Source organism: Myripristis murdjan, chromosome 24 (assembly GCF_902150065.1).
Source record: "Myripristis murdjan chromosome 24, fMyrMur1.1, whole genome shotgun sequence".
NCBI classification, from domain to species: domain Eukaryota; kingdom Metazoa; phylum Chordata; class Actinopteri; order Holocentriformes; family Holocentridae; genus Myripristis; species Myripristis murdjan.
In genome coordinates, this window is record NC_044003.1 from 30,141,538 (window position 1) to 30,166,508 (window position 24,971).

The following is a 24,971-nucleotide window of genomic DNA, read 5'->3' on the forward strand; positions in this document are numbered from 1 at the left end:
GGTCAACCTCCGCCTGCGGGCCCCTGGTGACGCTCTTCAACAAGAGGCCCGTATTGCATCATGGGAGTCCTTGGCGCGTCCTCTTAATCTCGCCCCCGACCAGACGAGTCCTTCCCTGTGGGTTTGTTCACTCGCAGACACACACACAAACACAAAAACATGGACATACGCACCTTGGTCCTTTATGTGTGAGAAGCCACGGCACCCAAGGCAAGTCGGCTTGGAGAGTTTGAGATATTCCAAGGGCAGCGCATCGTATTGTGCTGAACCACAATACACACAAGGAACGCAACGCGGGCCTCATATCATATCCTGCAAAAGTCAATATGAGACACAAGAGATTCCACCGCAGTAGGTGAAGACCAGGCCTAATTATCTTACAATGAACTTACACTGCAAAGAAAAAAAAAATCCCCAGTCTTAACAAGGAATTTTATGAAGGGCATATTCAGGCCATTTTAGGGGGAAAAAGTTATAGAGCTGGGGGAGAGCGGTAATTCAAAATTTCTGAGATTTGTGTGGGAAATTTACAAGAAAGAACTCCCAAATTTATGAGAAAAAAATTCAGAAAAATATTTTTTTGTTTACTTTTCGTCCAAGGTTCCACATACTGCCTCTGCTGCTGCTCGCCATGTCTCAGGCCTGCAGCTGATCACCTCATCAAATTCTTCTTTGCAATGGGATTTAGGAACAGGGAGATCCTGCTGATTTTAGAACAGAATCACAAGATTGTTTTCTTCTGAATCGGCTCAAGTCACAGCAACGTCTCTTAAGTCCAGATGCTGAGGAGGAGATTGTGATTCTGGGCTTAAACCACCAGGATTTCCTTCTTACTGAATCCCACAAGAGAAGAAAAACTAGTTTTCATTGTTTTTTCTCGTAAATTTGTGACTTTATAATCTCAGAATTTTCAACTTCTGAGTTTTTTTTACTCAGAATATTACCTTCCTCCCCCGGCTCTGTAAGTGTTTTTCTCCCCACAGTGGCACGAATACACCACCATAACTCAAAGTCAGTCTTAAGAATCAGCCACTGGGATGAGATAATGCTGCGATGATAAGCTCTGTGTTCTTACTAAAACACATCCAGCAATCTGCTAGAAAGAAGCATCAAAAATAAGAAGTTATTGTTGTTGCAGGTGTGTTTTGAGACTCGGTCATACTTTTTTCAACTCAAAAAATCTCCTAAATCACATCATTTCTGTCCTACTGGTTTACATAAAGTCATACATGCATTTTTGTCTTCCACCTTGACCCCTGTGATGCACTTCATCCAGGCAGCAGTGTTCAGAATGAACAAGCTGTGAAACAATCTGCCCATCAAGATCACACAGGCAACATTGTATATAAATAAAGTTTATTATTATTATTATTATTATTATTATTATTATTATTATCATCATCATCATCGTCATCATTATTACTACTACTACTTCTATTTACCATGGGAAAATTGGCATTGTCTAATCCCACTGGCAGAAAACTTGTCTTAAAGGGACAGTTCACCTGTTTTGAAAAATATATTGTTATTATTATTATAGCTGTTGTGTAGGACAGTAGTGGTGCTATCTTCCTCTCATTGTTACTGAGTGCTGGATACTGGCTGGATGCTCCAAATGCTAACTGTTAGCCTGCTGCCATTGAGCTGGACTTCCCCCCAGCTAACACTCTGAAAAATAACTCCCTTAATCGACTCAAAGAAGGTTTAACGTCACTTTACAAGTGGCAGTTTCTGAAACTAAAATGTACATATGATTATAAATTCTGCTACACATCATCAAACACCAGCTTTGTTCATTTAACAAGTTGAGCGGATAAAGTGAACTATCCCTTTAAACAAAAAGAAGGTTTCAGTACTGAATATGCTTCTAAATGATTTGTCACAGCAGGGATTATTGCAGTGAGGTGGCTTGGATTAGCGGAAGGAATACATGTAGAGCACAAGCCAGGCTGGGGGGGACTCTGGGAAGGCACATGTCACATTCACACAGATTGACAGCTCTGCTCTCGGAGCTGCAGTGAACCTCTTGCCCTGAGTGTGTGTGTAATGAGAGACAGGTCTTATGACAAGCTCTAATCAGGCCACACTCTTGACCCCGTGGCAGTGAGGCTGACACAGGAGAATCCAGCGCGGCTGTGTGAACAACCTCCTGACCTACACGTATTGATGTGCATGTGTCATCTGAGGTGAGAGCTGTGGAACACGGACCGCTTCCACTCCGTTTCCTGCAACATGCGACAACAATCAGCGCCGAGGAGGATTAGGGCCACGCAAAAATAAAAATACAAACGGTGCTCTGAGATTGATCTTCTAATTCTGAGATCAACATCAGAATTCTGAATGAAAAGGCAGAATTCTGAGATTAAAGTCGGAATTCTGAGAAAAGTCAGGATTCTGCGGAAAAAAAGTCACAGTCTCAAACGTCTGAGATTAAAGTCCAAATTCTAACTTTTGAATTCAGACATTAATTTCACTTGTTTTTGTTTTTGATTAATTCATGTGCTCCTACACAATATGGCTATATTTTTTCTGGTATTTCAAGAAAAGATTGAGAAAATAAGTGAAAGTGAATGTAACATGATTCACTGCTGATCCTCAACTTGAACTTTGCCTTGTGCTGGCCCCCTCCTCAGAGCAGGGCAAAGGTCAGGGCATGCAGGGAATGACTGTTTTGCTCAAAGGAACTTCAGCAAGGTGGAACCCAGACAGCACCACGCTGATGCGCTGACAGCTGAGCAGCCACAGCAGGCTGAGGACAAAAGCAGCAGAGCTGGGAACGAAATGACAGACAGCATTAACCCTCTGAAAAAAACAGGAGATTTTTTTTTTTATATTATTATTTTTAAAATTTTTCACAATCTTAATAATTCCTTTCCTTTTTGTGGGGGATTCCAGTAATAATTTATTAATTTTCCAGCAACTATTTTTGCTAATGTTCGGATTGTTTAAATTAAATAAAAATTTAATATGATACATTTCTTGCTCATTTTCTTGTCACTTCTTTCCATTCGGTCATCACCTTGTTACTTTACCGTGTTTTTGAAAGAAGTGACTTTGCTCGGGGTTGTTACAGTAAATACTTACTGCACAAGCAGTTGAATCTGGATCAAGCATCAGTGATCTGACGTTAAAATATGTCGTTTTCAAATTATAAACATAGTTTTCTTGTGATTTTTTGAAAACATTTTGTGGCTCATTTTCGTGGAATTGTTTGCGTATTTTCTGGAAATTCTTTTACAATAATGCTCTTTCTTGTATTTCTTTGAACTAATATTCTGGTAATTTTTATTCAGATTTTTTTTGGTTTTCTAATTGCCTTTTTTTTTTTTTTTACCCTCATGACAGATACTCAGGTTTCAAATGCATAAATGCTTTTTCTGTCAGTGCAAAAAAAAAAAAAAAAAGAAAAAAGGCTGTTGCAGACTGTTGCTCCTCCAGCTGAAGGTCACGACCCCGCCCTGCTGCCTCACACTCCTTCATTACAAACCAAAGTGTTGATGTGGATTTTAAACTAAGTGTTAATTGACAGCAGCATTCCTGAGCACAGAGCAGAGACACAGAGGCAAGGCTGACTCCATCAGCCATGTCGACGCTCACAGATCTGTCACTAGTGTCAAAAACACACACAAATACGTTTCTGAGGCACATCTCGAGACGAGCAGCACCGCTGAGTGCAGCCTGCCAGTCTGCCCATGTGTGTGTCTCTGTGAACACTGAGCTCGTCTCATGCTCGGCTGGTGTGTGTGTGTATGTGTGTGTGTGTGTGTGCTGGCTCATATCATGGTCAGGGTGACACTCAGCAGGAGTGACAGCAGCTTTTTAGGCGTGTCATCAGTCCTGCTGATCATGAGACTGTAGCCTTGCAACACACAAGCACAAACACACACACAAACACACACACACACACACACACAAAATACACCGCTGACACACTATCGCACTGCATCTACAACAGAAGCACCGCTACTTGTGATCATCCAGGTATGTGTTTATTGTTTCCAGAGTGCACTGACAGACCAGACACAGAGCACAGATTGTACATGAGCATTCAACAGGAGTCAGATTTTAAAAAATAAAACAAAAATAAAAATAAAATTGAGTCAGATTTGTGTGTAAAGTGTGTGTCAGAGGACAGAGTGTGTGACTAGTAACTGGGCTACGGAGCCCTCCAAGTGTAAAAGATAGCACGGAGTTTAGTGTAGTGATTATTTGTGCAGTGGTTAGAGACATTTATTGACATGCAGGGTCCAAAATTAACAACATGTACCCACAAAAGGCAGATACTCTTGGGATCTGGTGGCCAAATAAATTGGAGTAACCAGCCAGGCGGTCAGTAAATAATTTGGAATTACAGTGTTTGTGCAGCAGAGACTCATGTGACCCTCACTGACCACCGTACCTATCATGACGTCAACTAATTACGTCAAAGCTGGCTCTGTATTATTTTTCTTTCCCTACAATGTCACTAATATGCCGTCACAGTTAAGCGCTTTCTACACCATGTCAGTCAATGTTTTTGCCATAACAACATCAGTGTCAAATGTTATTAGGGATGTGGTGACATATTTCTGGTGTTTACATCCCCATGTAATGACCTCCCATGGCTTCCTGGAAAACAGAGGATCTAATAGTGACACCGTCATCCTGCACTAGGGGCTGTGAAGTGCAATTTCAACCAGTAAACTCTTCACAGATCTTTAAACATCCTCTCTCATCCGCCTATCCCTTCAAATTAAATTGCCTTTCTCTTCTACAATGACATCGTGTTGGCTAAGGGTTTGGTCTCTCCTGTTGGTTTCCACTTGAATGGTCCTTCCCTGCACGATGTCCCGCCCAAACATCCTGTTTCAACGGGAAACACATCACGTCAAGAAACATCTTCATTTCATGGGGTCTTTAAGCCTCCAAACAGAAAACGTGCAGGTGAAGAGGAAAGTCACAGAGGTTGGCTTTCTTGTGAGAGGAGGAGCCCCAACATCCTGGCTCCAATATGAAGCAGTATGGAAATAATGAATGATGCGGTTTTGTGGCCTCTGACAAATATTTTTGGCTGGTAAATTTTCATAGGCGGATGAGCCAAAAAGTGAATTTTGGACCCTGGACATGGCACCAGTGAATCAAGGAGCCTGATACATTGTAAAGAACAGCCTTTCGCCGGATTATATGGAGGGTGATATATGGCATCAGTGACACTGGCAATGTTTTCTGTACAATTCAATCATTATAAATAACATAAAAATAGACGGTGGCTGGAGTGTCATGTCAGCTAATGGGTGACTCCAAAAAACGAAACAAAACAAAAAACAAGCAATAAACAAAAAAACATACCAGACACATTTCATTGATGAGGCAGTTAAGTGATTGACAAGTTGGATATGATCAAGGCTTTAAGACCTGCATATAGCTTCCACTTCCACTCACAATGTCCTTTAAGGGCCCACTTACAAGACATCTATTATTTATTACTTGATTACTTGACTGATTTGTAAGTTTCTTGTTAAATATATTACATATCTCATATATACTTCTTAGATGCACAGGATAGCAGTGCTGTACAGTACAGGGAGTCTCCTCAGATGAAAACAAAAATGCCGCTACTGTTCAAACAACATCTGTAAAAGGACTGGTTTCAAAGATCTGATCCAAGCTCAGTCCTGCGCTGTTACCTGATCTAGCCAAGCCAAGGACAGCGCTTAAACCTCATCTGTGAAACCAACCCCAAGATTCCCGGCCTCAAGCCATCAAACAGCTTCTCTTAATTCAACCACACAATATCAACTCACTGACTTCAAATATTTTGTTCATTCACTCCGTGTAGTGCATCCCTTCATCGCTGTCACTGAATATGACTAAGATTGGTTAGCAGTAAAAAAAGGGATTGGCAAGACAACTGCATGATCAAATGTTGTGAGACAATAAACATAAAGGTGAGAACTCCTATCTGTTTTTAGGTCAGAGCGTCACGATCCCAGCTTCAACCTCTCTCGCTTCACTTAATCTCAAGGGGCTTTGTTGGCGAAGTCACCAGCCAACCTGTGAGGAATGATCCAAGTTACAAATGGCTCCAGACAGAGCATATTGCACATGTGCTGTTGGAGAGAGGTGACTTTTAAGGGTGAGCCTTAAGCAGGGATACTTCACCCATAATGCATCATCACATGCTTTATGATCATACAAAAAAGGATTTTGTAGGTGTCCTTTGCAGGCAGATATGAGTGAGAATACGTGTGTTTGGGAAGTATTAAGCATACGAGCAGATACCAGAGACTTGGATTATACAGCATGACGAGTGTGTGCTTTTTAAACACAACTTTTGATGGTGTTTTGCTGCTGTAAAATCATAAAATTATGGACATGCCTTTTTTCCTTTGGATCAGCAATGGCTGGCATTTTTGGTTTATGAGTTTACCATGAAAGAATGCGAATAAAGCTTTCTTCGTTGGGGACTGAGGGCAGCACACAGTGTGTACTTGATACAAAAATAGTGCATTATGGGTGAAGCATCCCTTTGATAATGAACAAAAATAAACTGAGACTGAGAAATGTCTGAGAAATCGCCATCACTCTCAGCTGTCGTTTTGGCTTACAGCTACTGGACTGTGTATGAGCAGTGAAAATGCAACAATGTTGTAGTGGATCGCCATTCAATACAGGCAAGTGGAAATTATTGCACCACAAATGTTGTCAAGTCTTCCCTGCACTGAAAAATTGAAATAGTAAACCCTCTAAGTGATAAACAAAGAAGCCGGTGTGCAAGGAAGGTAATACTGCTGCTGCTTTGGCAAATTCCACGACAAATGACACAAAAAAGTACATCATCACTTTAAGGGCTCTAAACGCCGAGGGAGATGTGTGCAGCGATGCATAATCTGTGTGTGCAGGGGCGTTAGTGTCCGATTTGAGAGTTCATTTGGGGACAGTCCCGTTTCCCAGCATGCAACTTTGCTCCCCACAGTTGTACGATGCACGGCGTCTACTTGGGCCAGCCCACTGTGGCGAAGAACGGGTGGGATTTGATGTCCTCCACCCCGGCCACCCCTGCACCCAGTCTCTCCACTGGGTTGTACTGGAGGAGCTAAACAGGACGACAAGACACACACACACACAATGCAGATTATAAACATATCCTAAGCCGGTGGTTTTCAAAATGAGGTCTGTGGACCGCCAGGGGATCTTGAAGGTCCTCCAGAGGATCCTCAGCAAAATGAGGAATAGTTTAAAAGCTTGTGAAAAGTGCTTTTCACAAGCTTTTAGAAATCTGATCCAGCATCACTGATCTGACCATAAACATATATAACTTAATAATTATAAATATAGTTTTCTTTTTTAAACATTTTGTAAACCTTTTTTTTTTTTATCTAATGTTCTGGTAATTTTTTGCTTAAGTGCTAAATCACCCAGCTCCGAATTCTCTCACAAGATGTGGGAAGAGACACAAGCACCCAAAGTGAAAGCAGTCCAAGATAATAAAAAGTCAAAACTACTGGCTGTTTTCATCATAATGCACTCAGGTCTGCTTACATAAAGTGAGTGCTGTCTGCTGCAGACTGGTTATGGTCACAAATTCATAACTAAAGTCAGTGTGGGCTTTCCAATAATTTCAACACAACTGCCTCCACCATATAGATGACAGGGCAGGAATTCAGCACCACAATAAAAACACATGACAGTATTCAACTTTCTTTTTGTTGATTTTCTTGTACTAAAAACTAGTTCCAAATATATTTTGGGACTTTTGGTTTCAATTGTGCTCAAAGTTCCTTTCTCTAAAAGTGGAAAGTCAAGACATTTCATATGACAGCATGAAAAAATTCTTGTCAATTATGTAACTCTGGCTTGGTTGTCTTATTGGCCACGTCATTTTATAACCAACTGTTTATGTCCTATACTTCTTCTTTTGGTTATAGTGACATATTCTGAGTTTCTCTGCAATAAAAGTTTGATCTTCTGTGCAAAAAGGATCTTTGAAATATTTTAGCATTTCAGGGTGTGATCTAATAATGATGGAGCACATGGAGGAATACCTCTGTGAGCTACTTATGACGTATGATTTCAGTTTTATGGGTAATCAAAAGATAGAGCGCTTCCTCTGTAGCTGTTTTGTAGCAGGCGGTGATGTTTTTTGTTGATTGTTCCATGTCCACTGCTGGCAGTCTTCATTTTGGTTCCAAAGCACGTTGTGGCACTAAAATGTTATATTTGGACACTTGATTCTGGTTTAAAGAACCATTTCTCAGCTCTGGATCTGAGCTTGTTTGTGACTGTTGGGGCACACGGAGGTAGATTATAATATTTTGTTCATTTCATGTTTAACCTGTCTCACCGTGGTGGTAATGTTCTTCCTATAGTGTCCCAGTGTGCACTATGTCTTTTACTGAAGTCAACGGAGACATTAAATGGAAAAGCAAATAAGTGGATCCTCTATACTGTACTTCAATTGTGATGTGGGAACAGAAGTTTTGCTTTAAGATAACAGGAATGCCAAAAAGAGAAACATGCTTTTTTTGTGGTATGGATACGATATTGCACTCAATTGGTTAAATGCAGGAATCACACAACAAAAGAAATCCAAGAAAATCAGACCACAAATATGAATATACAAAACATCTGCAGGGGTGAGTGCCTTTCTCCCTGCTGTCTACTCTGGCTGATATAGCATTAACATGCCTGCACATCAACCCAAATATGTGTCTGCCTCTGATATTAAAAGCTCTTGTCCAAGTTGAGGGATACTGCGCAGCATCTCTGTGTGTCCGGTGTTTCACAGCACAAGTACGATGGCTTCATGGCAGATTTGTGCTGCATTAACCAAGCATTAAGTGCAGCCTAGCCATATTACAGATTACCAGCTGAGGATTAGTAATTAGCCATGAGATATTAGCAAGGATGTACCCATCATGTGCACTCTGTGTATGTACTAGATGTATGTAATTTGATAATCCGACAGAAAAATACACAAATTCTAAATTATGTGAGGTAGTAATCACCAAGATCCGCATTTTATTTGAAATTTTATGCTATACTGGTGAACCTATGGCACTAAGTGGTCATCGCTGCAGTGCCATATGTGGAAAGCACTTGTCAATCAAACAGTGTGGTCTGTTGGGGTATTTGTAGTTGGCACTCTCTTTGTTCATCCACTCAGGTTATTGCTGCTAATGCTAACCACCCTGTATTGTCCTTTTCTTTATTCCACAGAACAGATTTTGCTGCAGCCAGAAATGTAAAAGGCATCACTTCCTGTGCACCACAGTATCTTTTCCAGGAAAGATCTACGTGACACCGGGTGTTTAGAGCAACTAATGCATGAACTTCTCTGACCTGGGTATATATCAGTATTGTGTTAGATTGTGATAGAGTGTTGCAAAACAGCCACTTCTTTATATGAAAATGCACCAGATTATTACTTAATGCTGACTACTTATGCTGCCTCGCAACCAGTGTTGGGGAAAGTTACTTTTTACAGTTAGCTAGTTACTTTTTTTAGTTAATCTCTATTGAACATAACTTGTTAAAGCACTTTTAGGTTACCCACATTAATGATGCTTTTTTTTTTTTTTTAAATCTGCATTTGATGATGTCATCGCTGCTTTGAGAAGGAAGCACTGAGTGAACTGTTCACTCAAAATCATTACAGGCAAGTAGCAAACACCAACAGGTCGACTGATCCAGATAACGTACTTTGAACCAGTGTATCCTCTATTCTCAGAGAACCCTGTATAGAACCCCCATAGAGTAAACACTACGAGCTACAAGTGGCAGCGCACACCCCATTTCCTGTAAGAGCAGGCGCCAGCCACAACAAGCAGCATGGACACACAACATTTCCAGCTTACATATTACATGTTGTTCCATGTTGCCGGCCAGCTGGCTTACAAACAACATCCACATCAACATCAGTAACGGCACCAACAAGTCAACAAGCCGCAACTTCAATGCCAACACATCATGTGCTGCTGCAACACAGTGATACGTGACAAAATAGGTAACAAAAGTAATGTTTTCAAAAGCAACAAGCAACAACAAACAAAAAACTAACAAATTAATTTACATGTTACTGCAAAAAAGTAATCCAATTACTGTAACTCAAACCCCCAACACTGCTGCCACACCCTGTAAGACACCCCACCAGCTGGGAAAAAATCTAATAGCTATAAATGTGGTGGTCCAATTACAATGTCACAGAACAGATTAGTCACAAATCTATTTTTTTCATGTTTGCTGACATCTAAAACAGTCTTTAACTGTAGACCAAACTTTTCCAAACTATGCCAAATTTGCATTATAAAACAAACTTCCAGATGAAAACTTTATTCAGTGGGTTATTTTCAAAAAGAATGTGGATCAGACTAAACGACAGTAGTTATGTGACATTATTACTTACCTGAGAATAACAGAGTTACAACTTACTGTGCAGTGATATTATTATTTAATATGGTAAGTAGTAGTGTTTCACATCACGATTATTTTATTGAACCAGTGCTTCCACACGCTTCTGTTAATGAGATACAACCATTAATCATTAAAGCAGGCTACAGTGAGGTTCTCAGAGCACTGTATTTATTTATATTAATATTTGTTACTACTTTTAGATCATTACACAAACTTCTGTTTTAAGGGAGTTAAGAGATTGCTTTGTCTCTCTTAATAAAGAGATTATTAGACATTATTCTGTGTCTGCATCTCTGACATCTACAGCTTACCACTTTCTGGACTGGACTGGAAAGTAATAACGAGGAGTAATCAATAATTAATAAAGCAGAACACAGCAGACTCTCACCTGCTCCAGTAGAGACCTGGCCTCCTCTGATACAGATTCAGGGATGTTGAGAGCCGTGTGGCGGCCGATACCTGCTGGATGGCACTGGAGCAGAGACTGGGGGAGGGAGTAACGGAAAGAAGAGAGAGAGAGAGAAAGAGAGAGATAGACATCAGTCAAAAACACAGAAACACCGGCAGACAGACAGCTGAACGGACAGTCATAGTGACACCCATGGTGCCTTGGTCACTGTGGGAGCACCAGGTCTGGACAAATAGGAGGAGACCAGAGGGACACAGCACCTGAAACAACACTGATCAAAACTAACCATAACAAGTGCATGATTTCACCGCTGTTGGTCTTTCTTGGAACTAATGTGTGTATCATAATGAATCAGGGAGAGAATGAAATGGAAAAACTTGATGTTTTTTGTTAGTTTTGATCTACCCATATACATAGCAAATGTACTGGGAAGGTGGTAAATAAAAGGGTGGAGGACCCGTTTTGCCTGTCTGAAATATTATTTATCCAGGTTATTCCAACTAAGATCAAGCATTTCCAAAAGGAGACCAGAGCCCAGGTCTTCATGCATGGCTTAACAGATCCAAGTTAATATGCTGTAGTCCAGCTGAATATATAATTAGGTCTCAAAGTATTTTGACAGTGACACAATATTCATATTTTTGCCCTTGTACACCACCTCTGTGGATTTGAAATGGAGTAATCAAGATGTGATTGAAGTGCAGACTTTAAGCTTTAATTTAAGGGGTTGAGCAAAAATATGGCATTGACCTTTTAGGAATTACAGCCGGTTTTATACTTTGTCAAACCATTTTCAGAGGCTCAAAAGTAATTGGACAAACTATACATAATATAAATAACTAATTATAAAGATTATATCCAATATTTGGAGGAAAATCCTTTGTAATCTATGGCTGCCTGAAGTCTGGACCCCATGGACGACATCACCAAATTCTGAGTTTCCCCCTTTGAGTTGCTCTGCCAAGCCTTTACTGCAGCTCCTTCAGCTGCTGCTGGTTTGTGGGTCTTTGGGCCTTCAGTTTGGTCTCAGCAGGTGAAAAGCAGCTCAGCTGGGTTGAGGTCTGGGGACTGACTTGACCATTGAAGAATATTCCACCTCTCTGTTTTCAGTAACTCTTGGGTTGCTTTTGCAGTATGTTTTGTCCATCTGCACTGTGAGGCGCTGTCCTGTCAGTTTAGTGGCATTTGGCTGAATCTGAGCAGATAGTATGGCCCTATAAACATCAGAATTCATCCTGCTACTTCCATCAACAGTCACATCATCAATAAACACCAGTGACCCAGTTCCACTGGTAGCCATACATGCCCATGCCATCTCACTGCCTCCACCATGCTGGACAGATGATAAGCTCTGCTTTGGGTCATGAGCTGTTCCTTTCATTCTCCACACTTTGCTCTTCACATCATCCTGGTACAAGTTCATCTTCATTTCATCTGTCCAAAGAACCTTGTTCCAGAATTGGACAGGCTTTTTTTGATGTTTTTTTTTTTTTTTTTTGCAAAGTCCTGTTCCTGAGTGACACCAGTGGTTTGAACGTTCCTGTATACCCTCTGTATTTATTTTCTCACAAACATCTCTTGACTGTAGATTTGGATAATGACTCCTTCAGATTGTTTTTGACTCCCCTAGACGTTGTGAATTTGTTTTTCTTCACCAGGAAAAGAATTCTTCGGTCTTCCACTTTAAATGTCTTCTGTGGTCTTCCAGGCCTTTTGGTGTTGCTGAGCTTTACCAGTCCATTCCTTCTTTTTCAGGATATACCAAACCATTGATTTGGCTACTCCTAAAGTTGATTTTATTTACTTTTTGAGCCTAATGATAATAATTCACCTGCATAGACACCTCTTTAGATCGCATGTTGAGGGTTTGATAAACAGCTACCAAATGCAAATGGAACCAAGTTGGCAGATTGATTTGTTAAACTTGGATACAGTTATCTTGGATAGCTGCATGCTGTTATTCTGAAATAAAGGGAAGACGAGTATAGAAATGATTCCAGGATCAGCAGGCACCCGATTGGCTGAATGGTACCATGACTTAAAGAAACAGCAGCGTGTTTCACTACTACAACTAACAAATGAGACAGCAACCGTGGCAGAAACCTGCCAATAAAATGTGTAACTACCAATAAAATGTGTAAGTAAAGCTGTAAGCATAGCTTACACTGCATCACAGTCGTTGTTCGCTCTGCAAGCAAAATTAACCTATTTCAACTGTATGACATTTTTACTAAACTGAATTAAGTACCTCTATCTTCAGTGAAATATTGATATTAATAAAATCAACACAAATATAACTGGAATAGTAGTTTGTGATCACAATGCCAGTACATTTCAGATGTGTTTCATTTGTGCGTAAAGGACAAATCTCCATTTACCTTATGTGGTTCTGTATATTTAATCAGATAGCTCAAAACAGTGAAGATCATTTTAACAGTTTCAGTCTAGCTGATGTACCAAACTAATCTAAATTTTACTGAAACTAGGCTTTTTGGATACAACAAATGTAGTGTTTTTTTTTTTTTTTTAAAGATGCATACATTTAACTCCATGGAAATTATTTGAATTATGTGTATTATTATTATTTTTTTTTTTTTTCAATTTTACATTTTTATCTAGTAGGTCCTCTCTCAGGAAAGGCACAAGTATGTCAGGAAATGAGTTCATGAAAGCTTTAAGTCCTGCTAACTCTGAATACATCTTAAGAATGTGCAAGTTTGAGTTTAAGCAGCTGTTGCTATGGTAACAAGTTAGACTTATCCTGCCTTCAAATGCTATGCTGGAAGCTCTTATTTTTGACCAACCAATGCTGGAGTGCACTTGTAACAGCTCCAGGGTTGACACCGTGTCTACGTTCTGATTTCCTGAAATACATATCCTACTTAATTATTACTTGCATCCGCCACTTCTGCTGTCACGGAATGCCACAACTTGGCTTCTGACTGGTAATTACGAGTCGAGGTGGCATTCATGTGCTCATAAACTTGTACATATGGTAAATAGGTTTCCCATGAGCACTTGAAGGCATTATAAATTATGAACTTTGTTTAACGAACTGATAATCCAGAGATTATGTCAAACTGTCAACACACTAATCCAGCTAACTCAGTGATCCATATAAGCTAAGGAGGAACAGACAGGGGAGCACAGTGGTGCTGTTGCCTCATGGCAAGAAGGTCCTGGGCTCAATTCCCTGCCGGCTGGTTAGGATCCTTTCTGTTTCTGATCCTTTCAGTTTGCATGTTCTCCCCGTGTCTGCGTGGGTTTCTGCCGGGAGCTCTGGTTTCCTTCCACAGTGCAAAGACATGCAGTCCAGATGAATTGGAGATACTACATTGGCCCTAGCTGTGAAAGTGCTTGTCTGTCTGCCCTGTGACGGACCGGCGACCTGTCCATGGTGTTCCCCTGCCTTCCGTCCAATGAGTGCTGGGATAGGCTGCAGCACCCCATGCCTCCCTTACCGGTAAATGGTTTTGAAAATGAATGAATGAAGAACAGACAACCGGCCAAGACAAGCAGCACATCTAGTTAAGAAAAATAAATACATGAAAGACAGAGACAAGCTGTCTGTTTTGAAGATTTGATAATTTGCTGAAACATGACATACACAAGGTCTTTGGACCATTGTTCCTTTTGTGCAAGGAATTTACGACAATGACTGTCATCACTTCATGCTCCAACACCACACCTTTCAAATGTGCGTGGACTGACAAACTGTTAGCAGAGAAAGTGAGCGGGAAGTGATAGGTGTGTTTCTGTGAGAGGGGACCCTGTGTTTTTTCCCCATCAGTTAGGTCGGTTGCCTTCCTCCCCTGATATGTGCTGCAGGAGATCTGGCTGAGTTCCTAGCTGCAGTCAAGACTGCTCCAGGCAAGATCTTATCCTGCAAGGATCAAGAGACACTGTGTGTGCCTGGGTGTGTGTATCCTTGCCAGGACTGTGAACAGACATAATCATCAAAGGAGACATCTGTGGAACTGAGTGAGTTTTTCCAGGTAAGTGGGTGTGTATTATGCGCTATAATAACACTAACCTTAACACCCTGACTCGTGTCGGGCCACTGCTGATGGTTGATATGGAAATATGCCCACTGGCAATCAGTTAGAATTTATTCAAATTTAATATACAATGAAAAATTGAAGCAGTGCAATACTGTGCACCTGAACTTTGTGTCTGTGTGTGCCACTGCTGTGTGCATGTTTGCCCTTCAAGACAGCATGAAGTTATAACTAGGATGTACTGCTGAAAGGGTGTTTGTGAGCGTGTCTAATAGTTTTCTCGGTGCAAATTAGTATGTATCATCCAAACAAAAGGCTCAGAGAAGCTCCCCCTCCTCCCCTGGCCGTGTCTAGAAAGACGGTCCCTCGACCAGCGCTGATCCTGGACCAGCCGCAGACGAGATGCAGCACCTAGAGAGCTGCCCCGGTCTTCACCTTCCGTGCCGATCTGAGGTCGGCGCGCTCCAGCCCAGTGCTACTCCAGGAGCCAGGAAAGAGGCCCGGGGAGAGGTGACCCCCTGGCCCAGCAGATGGAGCTCAGGCTGGGGGAGAAAGTCACACCGACGCCCCCTGGCACTCTCTGAGAACCAGTGTAAGAGACGGCAGCCAAGACGCACCTCAACCACACAACAAAAACAACAAAATCCACCTACTCAAACACACACACAAACTAACACACAACCTGGCACCACCATAAAAAGTGTGAGCTGAAAGCCAAGACACCTACAGACACCCTGCAACAACTTAACACCAAAGAGTTTTTTGTTTTTTATTTTACACTGTTTGACTTACCTTGCCTGTAAGCAGCTCAAACAGGATGGCACCCAAACTCCACCAGTCGCATGCTGCCGTCTCCTCACTAATCCCTCCCACCTCTACAATAAAGCAAAAAAGAGGAAGACAGAATAAATAAAAGAAAAAAGGAAAAATGACCAAAACATGTATGTTACATGCACATCAACAAAAATATCTGCAAATCGTTTGTTGATTTGCTTGGCTGCTCAATGTCATTTCAAATGATCGCGCAGTTCTTAAGCTTAAACCCTCAACATTATTTCAGAACGACATCAAAATTACTTAATGTTTCACTGGACTAATACACTCAATTTAAAATGAGTGCACACACATGCACGCCCGCACACACGAGTGTGCGTCTCATAAAAGGGCGATTTGCATAATAAAAAAGCAGTTAAATTGAGGAAACCGTCTGTGCTGCAACTTCACACCATCTGCATGACCTGACCTCGAACACACACAAATCAACCAACAGAGCGCACACACACCAAGAAACATAAAAGCAGCAACACATGAGCAGTCCACGCATTCTCATAAGAAATAATATGACAAGCATTTTTTTGTCCTTTTGTCACATTTGCTCTTTATTTTAACCCTCCTTGGAGTGAGCTGCAGATCTGTCTGCCATCAGGGCCTTTTTTTTCCCAGACTAATCAAAGCTGCTGGATAATTACATCATTTTTACTCCTCTTTCTTTTTTCTCTCTTGCTGCTCTTTAGGGTAAGCATTACTGCAGTATATACACACTGGAAAAAGTCTCTCAAGGTGAACATTTTGTGGGAAGTCTGTCCACAACTCAACCCAGCCCTCCATCCAGAGTGTAGCCCCTGGCGCTGCTCTCCCACAGTCAGACACACAGCCACTCTGACAGGCGGCTCGGCTGGAGGGCTGGTGGGACTCCGCTGTGTGTGTGTGTGTGTGTGTGTGTGTGTAAGTAAGTAAGATACAGAAAGCAAGAGTGATACTCATTTGCTGTAGTCAACTGTGTGTGTGTGTGTGTGTGTGTGTGTGTGTGTGTGTGTGTGCGCGTGTGTGTGTGCAAGCTAGCTCCACTGGGTACCAGATGGCCTCTTGTGCCACTCAGCTCCCCTCTGCTCTCCTCTCTCCAGAGGGGGGCCTGGTCACCCAGAGGGCCGGGACCCAGGGTCGCTGCTGCGTGTGCCCAGAGACCAAGCTCCTCAGCTGGGGGAGCGTCAGAGACAAAGACCCCTCGTTTCCTGGAGGCTGCAGGGAACCCCAGGGGCCTGGTGCAGCTCTCTTGCAGCCAAGGTTGGGGGGGCGGGAGGGGGGGGGGGCATGATGCCACTTGCATGTACACACACACACACACACACACACACACACACACGCACACGCAAACACACACACAGCCAACTGAGCAACCAGTCTTCAGGGCTCCCCAGGACTACTGTTTTGACAGCCAAGGAGAGAAGATCGTCATTGAACGGACTAGTGATACCTGCGTAGTTATGGGCTGCGGGGGGGGGGTTACTGGACACACACACACACACACACACACACACACGTCTCAGAGCAAGGTCGATTGTCATCACAATGGATTAATGTCTAAGGAGCTGCAGGGAGAGTACAGTGGAGCTGGCTACACTTACCGCTCTGTCAGAGCAAGGCAGGGAGAAAGGGAGCGAGGGGGAAAGAGAGAAAGTGGACGGGAGGGGGGAATTAACTGCATCCACAGGCCATGGGTCATTCAACCCCAGTGTATGATGCACCGTACATGTGCTAATTTCAAATTAACTCAAATCTGACCGTGCCGCGTTCCTTTCCCCCTAAAATTCTTCTTTCTCAAACATCCAAATTTATGATGAGAAACCCTGAGAAAACAAAGGACGCTTGAGGTTGGAGACCGGCCAGTGCAATAACACAAAGTGCGTTCACCTCCTCTTCTTCCCTTTCCCTCAACAATGCAGTTCCCTGCTTGGTATCTTAATCTGTCTCCTCTCTCCTGCGGCCCATAAGGAACTTTCCCTCTTCTCCTCTCGTGCAGACTTCCCCAAAAACCTAACAGACAGTTATTGTTGAAAGGGGAAGTAGTGTGTGTACCAGTAGGAAGTAAGGAGGGATCAGTATGTCAAGTTGTGACACTGCAGAGTGTGTTTCTTGTGCTGGATGCTTTACTTTAAAATATCAAAGTCAAAGTTTCGCTAGCCAAATAACCAACAGAATTCCACTGAAATAACATCAAAGTAGAACGTAACGTAAAGCAGAATTACTTGAATGCTTGGGTTTTGAAACCAATGGGGCAATAACATCTCTGTGTTATAACAAAAAAAAAAAACAAAAAAAAAAAACGGAGGAAGTAAAGTTTATTTTCCATTTAATCTGCACAGGTTAAGTTGAAAGAAAAACGACAACACTGAAAATAAGATATGACCCTCATCCACTGACGTGTCACTTCAGGGAGGAAGAACACACAGTTTCCCCTTTTCTTAGACTTTGAAGACAATCAGCTTTGACATTGCTTCCCTATGTCCCATTTCAGCTGTTTTAGACAAATTAGGCTGCGGTACAGTGTCACTCAACAGCTTGGATATTTTTTTCATGATAAAAAAACAGCAAAAAAGAGAAAAAAGAGCTGCCATATGATGTTTATCAGTAATTGTGACACGGTGAGAAATTAAATAAGCGGCAGCGCAAAGTAAACAAAATTAATTCCCTGCCACTGTATTTTCCGAGTCCACTCCTGTGTTTTTTTTTTTTTTTTTCCTTTTTTGGGGTGTGAACGTGTATGTTTTAAAAACATGTTTCCCCTCTTATTACACACACACACACGCACACACACACACAGTCACAGCAGGCCCCCTGCAAGCTTTCTGGCAAACAGTCATAAATCTGTCATCAGGAATGAAGCCATCGCTGGAGCTGACCCTGTCTGGATAAACAGCAATACATAACAAGGGCAGGAGAGACACACTCACTAACCTCTGTGTGTGTGTGTGTGTGTGTGTGTGTGTGTGTCTTACATCTATGCATGTACCAAATGACAGGTAGGTCTGAAATGAGTAAAAGCAAGCGAGACAAAGTGGTTGTCACTCTTTTGTGCTGTGTCTCTAAACTTAACAAGAGATGTGCAACAGACAAAGGTGGACACAAAGAGACAGCCATAAAAAAAAGAGAAAGTTGCCAGGGGAAGAGTAGGGTAGTTACTAGCCGAGGAAAGTGGGCTTTTGTTTCAACGACAGCATGTGAGCCCCCCTGCTGGTTGGTGCTATGTACTACATCCATACTGACTCAACAGCAGTGTAACAAACAGGAACTTTCACATGAGAGTTTATGTCTGTATTTCCAATAGATCTTCTTCCCAGCAGCCATGCTGACATGAAGAAGCAGGGTAAACACAGGTGTTACTAATGACATTAATGAAGGTTCTGTTCCATTTAAGTGCAGCAGAGCCTTTCCATTGAACCAGAACACACAACACCAGCACCCTGGCTCTGTCAGACCTAAATGGAACAGAACCTTAATCAATGTAATTAGTAACACCTGTGTTTACCTGCTATTTCCTGTCTAAATGGTCTATTCCGCTCGCTAAGGATCTGTCTTTTGTTCAGCATTCAGTTTTTTTCTTTTGCCACAAAAATGTTCGTATATCCACTCTGTTTACATTTTGAATGTGATCTCGACCCAACCCTGTTTCAGGCTCTGCTGATTTCCATAATCGTCTCAGGCAAGTTGGTACACGACAGCCAGACGGCTAACGTGGCTCGTTGTGTTTGTCATCAAAACTGAGTTCAGCTTTTGCCTCACTTGTCTGGTTCGAGTCTGACTCAGCAGCATGGCAGTAATATAACCACCTCAAAATCAAGTGGGAACCTTCAGCCTCGACCAGGTTACCTGCCAGACTGCAACCGAAGCTGTTCTTTAACTGATGTAAATACTCCGCCCTGCTTCTTTCAAGAGCGGAAAGTGTACATTCATTTCACAGTGACTCTAAAACTTGTGTTGATTTATCTTCCTAAGTCTTTAGGTTATGTGTTGCTGGCCTTTGGAACATATGTGTCCATGTGCTTCTATTTCCATTAGTGGACTTTTAAACACACTGTCGCGAGGGCATGTTAAATGCACACTTTGGATATTAGATAGAGGGTTTTGTTGCTTTCAGATTTATTATAACAGCGGCATACATTCTGGACACAAGAAGGATTTAAATCTAAAGTACAAGTGACCTTCCTGGCTTGAGAGAGGATGAATATGAGAGAATAGTTTAATATAAGTGTGTGGGAGAGTGAATGGGTACGAGGGTCGTTTTTGTGCACTTCACAGTATTTTCAGCTATCAAATTTTTCATCCAGCACATTTGAGAAAGATGCAATTAAACACAGAATATCATATGTGCACAACCTATCCAGCAGCCTGAATTCAAAGTCATATGCCTATAGAAGCAACATATTTGAAAAGCTCTCAAATGTATGCACACAAACACACACACACACACACACACACACACACACACACACACACACACACACACACACACACACACACACACACACATCTATATGCACACACCCATACACACACAGAAGTGTTAAGTAGGGACATGGAGCTGTAGTCTAGCAGCAGTTTGTTTTAGGCAGCCTTTAAACAGCATGCCAGAGCTGCCACATACCTGCCGGGGGCAACATGCAGGGTCACAACAATACTGACTCACTGTGACACAACAGCATACTCTACAGGGCATAAAGGGTACTGCAACAATAACCACCTTCTTCAAAATAATGTTAACTTTGTTGACTAAAACAAAACAAAACAAAACAAAACAAAACAAAACAAAACAAAACAAAACAAAACAAAACAAAACAAAACAAAACAAACAAACAAAAAAAAAACAAACAAAAAAAACAACAACATAACATAACAAAAAGAAACCACTATTGACAAAAAACTGTAATGAAATAAGACATTTTTGGAAATAAATAAAAACAAGATGAAATGCCAGAATACCAGAACAAGAAAAATGAAAGAACATCCTAGTTTGCAGGGGATCCAATTATTAATTTGTTGATATTAGGTTGAGGATAATAGCAAATGCTAGATAGAAACAAAAGATGCTGTAATGAGGAATATAGAGCAGTCTATGTCTCATTGAAAAAAAATAGTAGAATTTCAGTGAAAATTCAATTTTCACTGATTAAAGTCAATGTAGCTTTTGTCAAGTAAAACTAACAAAATTCAAATGACTTAAAGAAAAAAAAAAAAAATTAGTCAAAAGACTAAAATTAAAACCGGTTGTTGGAATTAGCACGGCTAAGCTTCTATCGTCACGCCACTCATTACTGATGGGAAGAAATATTGTAAGGCTGGCTTTTCACAGTGAAACTTTGATGCAAATTTGGTTGCTTTAAACTAGTTGCATTCGAGCTGCATGGTGTAAAGCCCTCTGCAATGCACTTGAAACTCGTCTGAAACTCAGCTGTAATGTAGATGCAAATATACAATGACACTTTCCACTTTATAGAATCAAGCAAGAAAGCACTCCTGTCCCTGTGAAGAATGGCAACGATGAAGAGAAAGCTCAGTCTTCTCAGCGTCATCAAAGCCAAACTAAGGAACACAGACAGGCAGAGCCTCCAGTCAGCAGCTCCACTGAAACCATAAAAACAGAGGCTGATAGAGAGGAACCAGCTGCTGATTTACAACCAACTAGTGATGGCCAGTTCCTCTCTTCACACTCTTGTGAACCTGAGAATGAAAACGTTGAGGAACTGAAGGAGATTGGAGAACCTCAGTCAGGTTTCAACACAGTGAGTGAACTCCTTTTCAGTCATGACAGATCTGATACTGGAGAGGAAGCACCTCGCTGCTCTGTGACAGAGAACACGGGGGGAATTATGGACTTGCTCTGATTGTGATGAAAGCTTTAAAACCAAAAGAGACTTAACCAGACACTTGAAAACTCACACTGCTGAGAGACCATTCCCCTGCTCAGTCTGATAAAAGCTTTATAACCAAAGGAGACTTAACCAGACACTTGAGAACACACACTGTAAAGAGACCATTGCCCTGCTCAGTCTGTGGTCAAAGATTTTTACAGAAAGCAATCTTGGAAGAACACATGAACACACACACTGGAGAGACACCATTCCCCTGCTCAGTCTGTGGTCTAAGTTTTGCATACAAAGGAAGCATGCAGCAACACATCAGAACCCACAATGGAGAGAAACCGTTTAGCTGCTCAGTCTGTTTTAAAAGCTTTAGCCGAAAAGATGATACAAAAAAACCAAAACAAAAAACACATGGAAGTCCACACAAGATAGAATTGGTTAAGCTGCACTTTGTGTGGGAGAAGTTTCAGCAAGTTTCAGCAGGTGTGCAGATGTTAGTGAATGTAAGTGTCACTGAGTAGGCTTGGGCCGATTGATGATTGAATCGGCAATCGCCAGTGGACGGAATCCATCGCGATTGCCAGTTTACCAGCCGATGCTGGACAAATGAATTGAAAAGTTGAGCACATTGAGGGCCGTCACAGTCTATATCAAATCATTATTTCCTTAAACCAGACCTTTAAAGCAATAGTACATTCATTAAACAGACCTCATGTGCTTTACTCATGTGCATCACTGTGTGTTGCATGAAAATGATCATTGCGTGCCTTTAAGTTTTTCGTTTCACCAGAAAATTGCCATGTTAAATTAGCCCACTGCAGTTTCTCTCAAACTTCCAAGACAGACAAGGACACATGCACATTTAAGGCAGTAGTCTAAATGAGCCACTAGGATTTGCTATTGCGCTATCTATTCCTCTGAGATTTCAGCAATTACTGCTGTTTGTCCTTAACAGCACACCATAATTCCGAATTTCTTTTGGTGGGAAGCTACCTTTTTCTTACAATTTATTTGGAATTTCCTACTAACCTACTGCCCTCTATATACTCAATCATTACATACTGTCTAGACCTTGCAGCTCCTGTTACTGCCACAATATGAGGCTATGTTAACTGCCCATAATCATACAATTAACCTTACATCATAACAAACACAGTTTGCAAATAATTTTCTACCAAAACTGAAGGACTCATTACATGAAACTAAACTTCAAAAAATTCAATAATATACTGAAGAGTGGGAGATTGGAAGTGTTGAACTGGATCCAAAATAAAAATTAAATTGATGGCAGTAAAAGGAAATGTGACAAATTATCAGGTGCTATATCAGGATGAAGGAAGACAATACAACATAATGAAAAATGACTATCCAGCTCCTAGTGATGTGCGGGTCAGGGTTTTTTAATACCCATATCCACCCAACATGTTATGAGAGTTAATGTGCATGTCTCGACCTGCTAAATTATGCATTAATTAACCAACTGAAGCTGATCCGCAAACTTCAAAATTTAGCCTACATTTAGGCTACAGCAATGTGTTTTTGGGTTGAACTATTGTTGAACAGCAGGAAAACAGGAAATCCTTCAGTAAAGACATGAACTCTGCCTCTGTGTCTCTTTCTCTCTCGGTGAACCTCACTTCTTTCGGCTCTCTTTGCATGCAACCTTAGCATTGTCTATTTTTAACTTTTTGCTGATCAAGTCCGCCATATCATCAGTAGCCTCTCCTACATTACAAGCTATGTCTCACCATGATGAAAACAATGTAGAAGAAACACATTAGTCCTTTATCCGTTGCTGAATAAAGGGTTTTTACTTTTTAACAAGTGGATTTTTGGACTGCTTTTCCCATTTTAGACTTCATTCACAAAGAGTCATTTTTTATTATCTTGTATTCAATAACATATTTCCTTGTTTAATTTTCAATGTCTGTGCAGCAGTCTGTCCATGGTGGTCCAGATGTGATATATTGGAAGCCCTCCACAACTGTCAGAACCAAACTGTGGAGTCACATGACATAAAGCTCGACACAGAGTGGTTGTTGCATAAATCTTTTTATAAAAAGCTGTCCAGCACAGTGTTCCTCTACTCCCACTCTCTAGTAGAGCAGAATGTGCACACTTGGACTATTTATGTACCAGTGGCTATGAATGAGGCCTTTGTGGCCACAAGATAGTGGCCTACTTATGGCATGCCTGCATAGCATTAACCTCAGACAAACTTACTGACTGGCTTGCAAACAAACACAAAATGAAGCTCATATTTTAAGACAAAAGACACAAGATGGATTGGAAACACATGAAATGAAAGGTATATTGTTGTGACTATGCACATGTATCTCACCTGGTGCACAGTACATATTTGCAATGGCTTCCTTGTCACAGGATTCTTCCACTTCACTCCAGCTGCAGAAGTAAGTAAGCTGCACATGACCTGGGAGAGAGGGAAATAAAAGCGATAGTGAGCGAGGTTAGAAGGTGTTTGCTTGAATGCATCATTGTGAAACAACTCATCCAAACCTGCGCCTCTCTCTTTGACCCTACACAGTCAAGTGTCACTCTGACTCGCTACTTTTCAAACTGTTTACTCACCTTTAGAGCACTTCCTTCCTCTGTTCCTTTCCGCCTCTCTACATGCCTCCGTGAGCTTTTTCAAGCACACAGCCTCGGCGATTACTCCTGTTTAGTTGCTACCCGTTAACGCTATCATTAGAACTAATGGTGTCATTAGGTAGCTGCGGCCATTAGCCTGGGCTAGCCAGACTGATGCACCACACTACGCCGTTGATGGGCCCTTTAGAACAATAATTACCACCAGGGAGATGAAAACAGCCACTCAGCTAATTAGACGCGTGCTGATAACGAGGTTGAGAGAGATGGTTGGGAGACAGGAAAAGAAAAAGGTGAGGGGGAAATCGGTGACCTCCTGGTAAAACAAAGACACTTTCCACCTGGGAGAAGCTTAATTTTGGTAGACAGATTGGATAATGGGATGAGTGACAGGTTCACTCCCTCCATCAAAGATAACCTGATCTAAGAAAGGAATGGCGAGAGATCATGACTCCACTTCTTATACATAATTTGGCTTTTGCTGCAAATTAAGTTTTGGACAAAACACAAACAAACAAAAAAGGTGTTGGTATGTGTGTCCCTCCATCTCTAGTCTAGGGCATCTGAACGGTTTAGCACAAACTTTTTCAGGTTCTGGGCACACAGGTTGACTCTCATGAAGTCCTTGAGGAGATTTTGGCCTCTGGACTCAATATTTTGCTTTGTGTTAATTATGGAATTGTCTAGGTGGTTCAATTTGTCAGATATATTCAAAGTGGTGAGTCTAAAACACAATTTTAAAATAATCATTTATACGTATTTTGTGTTGTAGCGATGTCTAGTGAATTTGCACTTTGAAAGAAATCAAGTGAATATGTTCAGGTTTCAAAAACATGGTGAAAAAGCGCATAGCAAATTGTTTAAAAATTCCCTAGAATGTAAGCAAAATTCGGGGGAAAAACACAATTACAAGAAAATTGAAGAAAA

General features: G+C 41.4%; 1 protein-coding gene across 2 annotated transcripts in view; it reads right to left on the reverse strand.

The window, feature by feature from the left end:
* Nucleotides 1–3,970: 3,970 nt before the first annotated feature.
* rps6kc1 (ribosomal protein S6 kinase polypeptide 1) overlaps nucleotides 3,971–24,971 on the reverse strand; it is a 39,550-nt gene continuing 18,549 nt past the window's right edge. For both annotated transcript variants that reach the window (XM_030046963.1, XM_030046962.1), the window contains exons 13-16: nucleotides 23,779–23,868; nucleotides 15,592–15,674; nucleotides 10,781–10,876; nucleotides 3,971–7,075 (exon numbers count right to left, since the gene is read on the reverse strand). In XM_030046963.1, coding sequence (XP_029902823.1) covers nucleotides 6,974–7,075; nucleotides 10,781–10,876; nucleotides 15,592–15,674; nucleotides 23,779–23,868 — 371 coding nt within the window. In that variant the 3' untranslated portion in view covers nucleotides 3,971–6,973. The remainder of the gene's footprint in view (nucleotides 7,076–10,780; nucleotides 10,877–15,591; nucleotides 15,675–23,778; nucleotides 23,869–24,971) is intronic.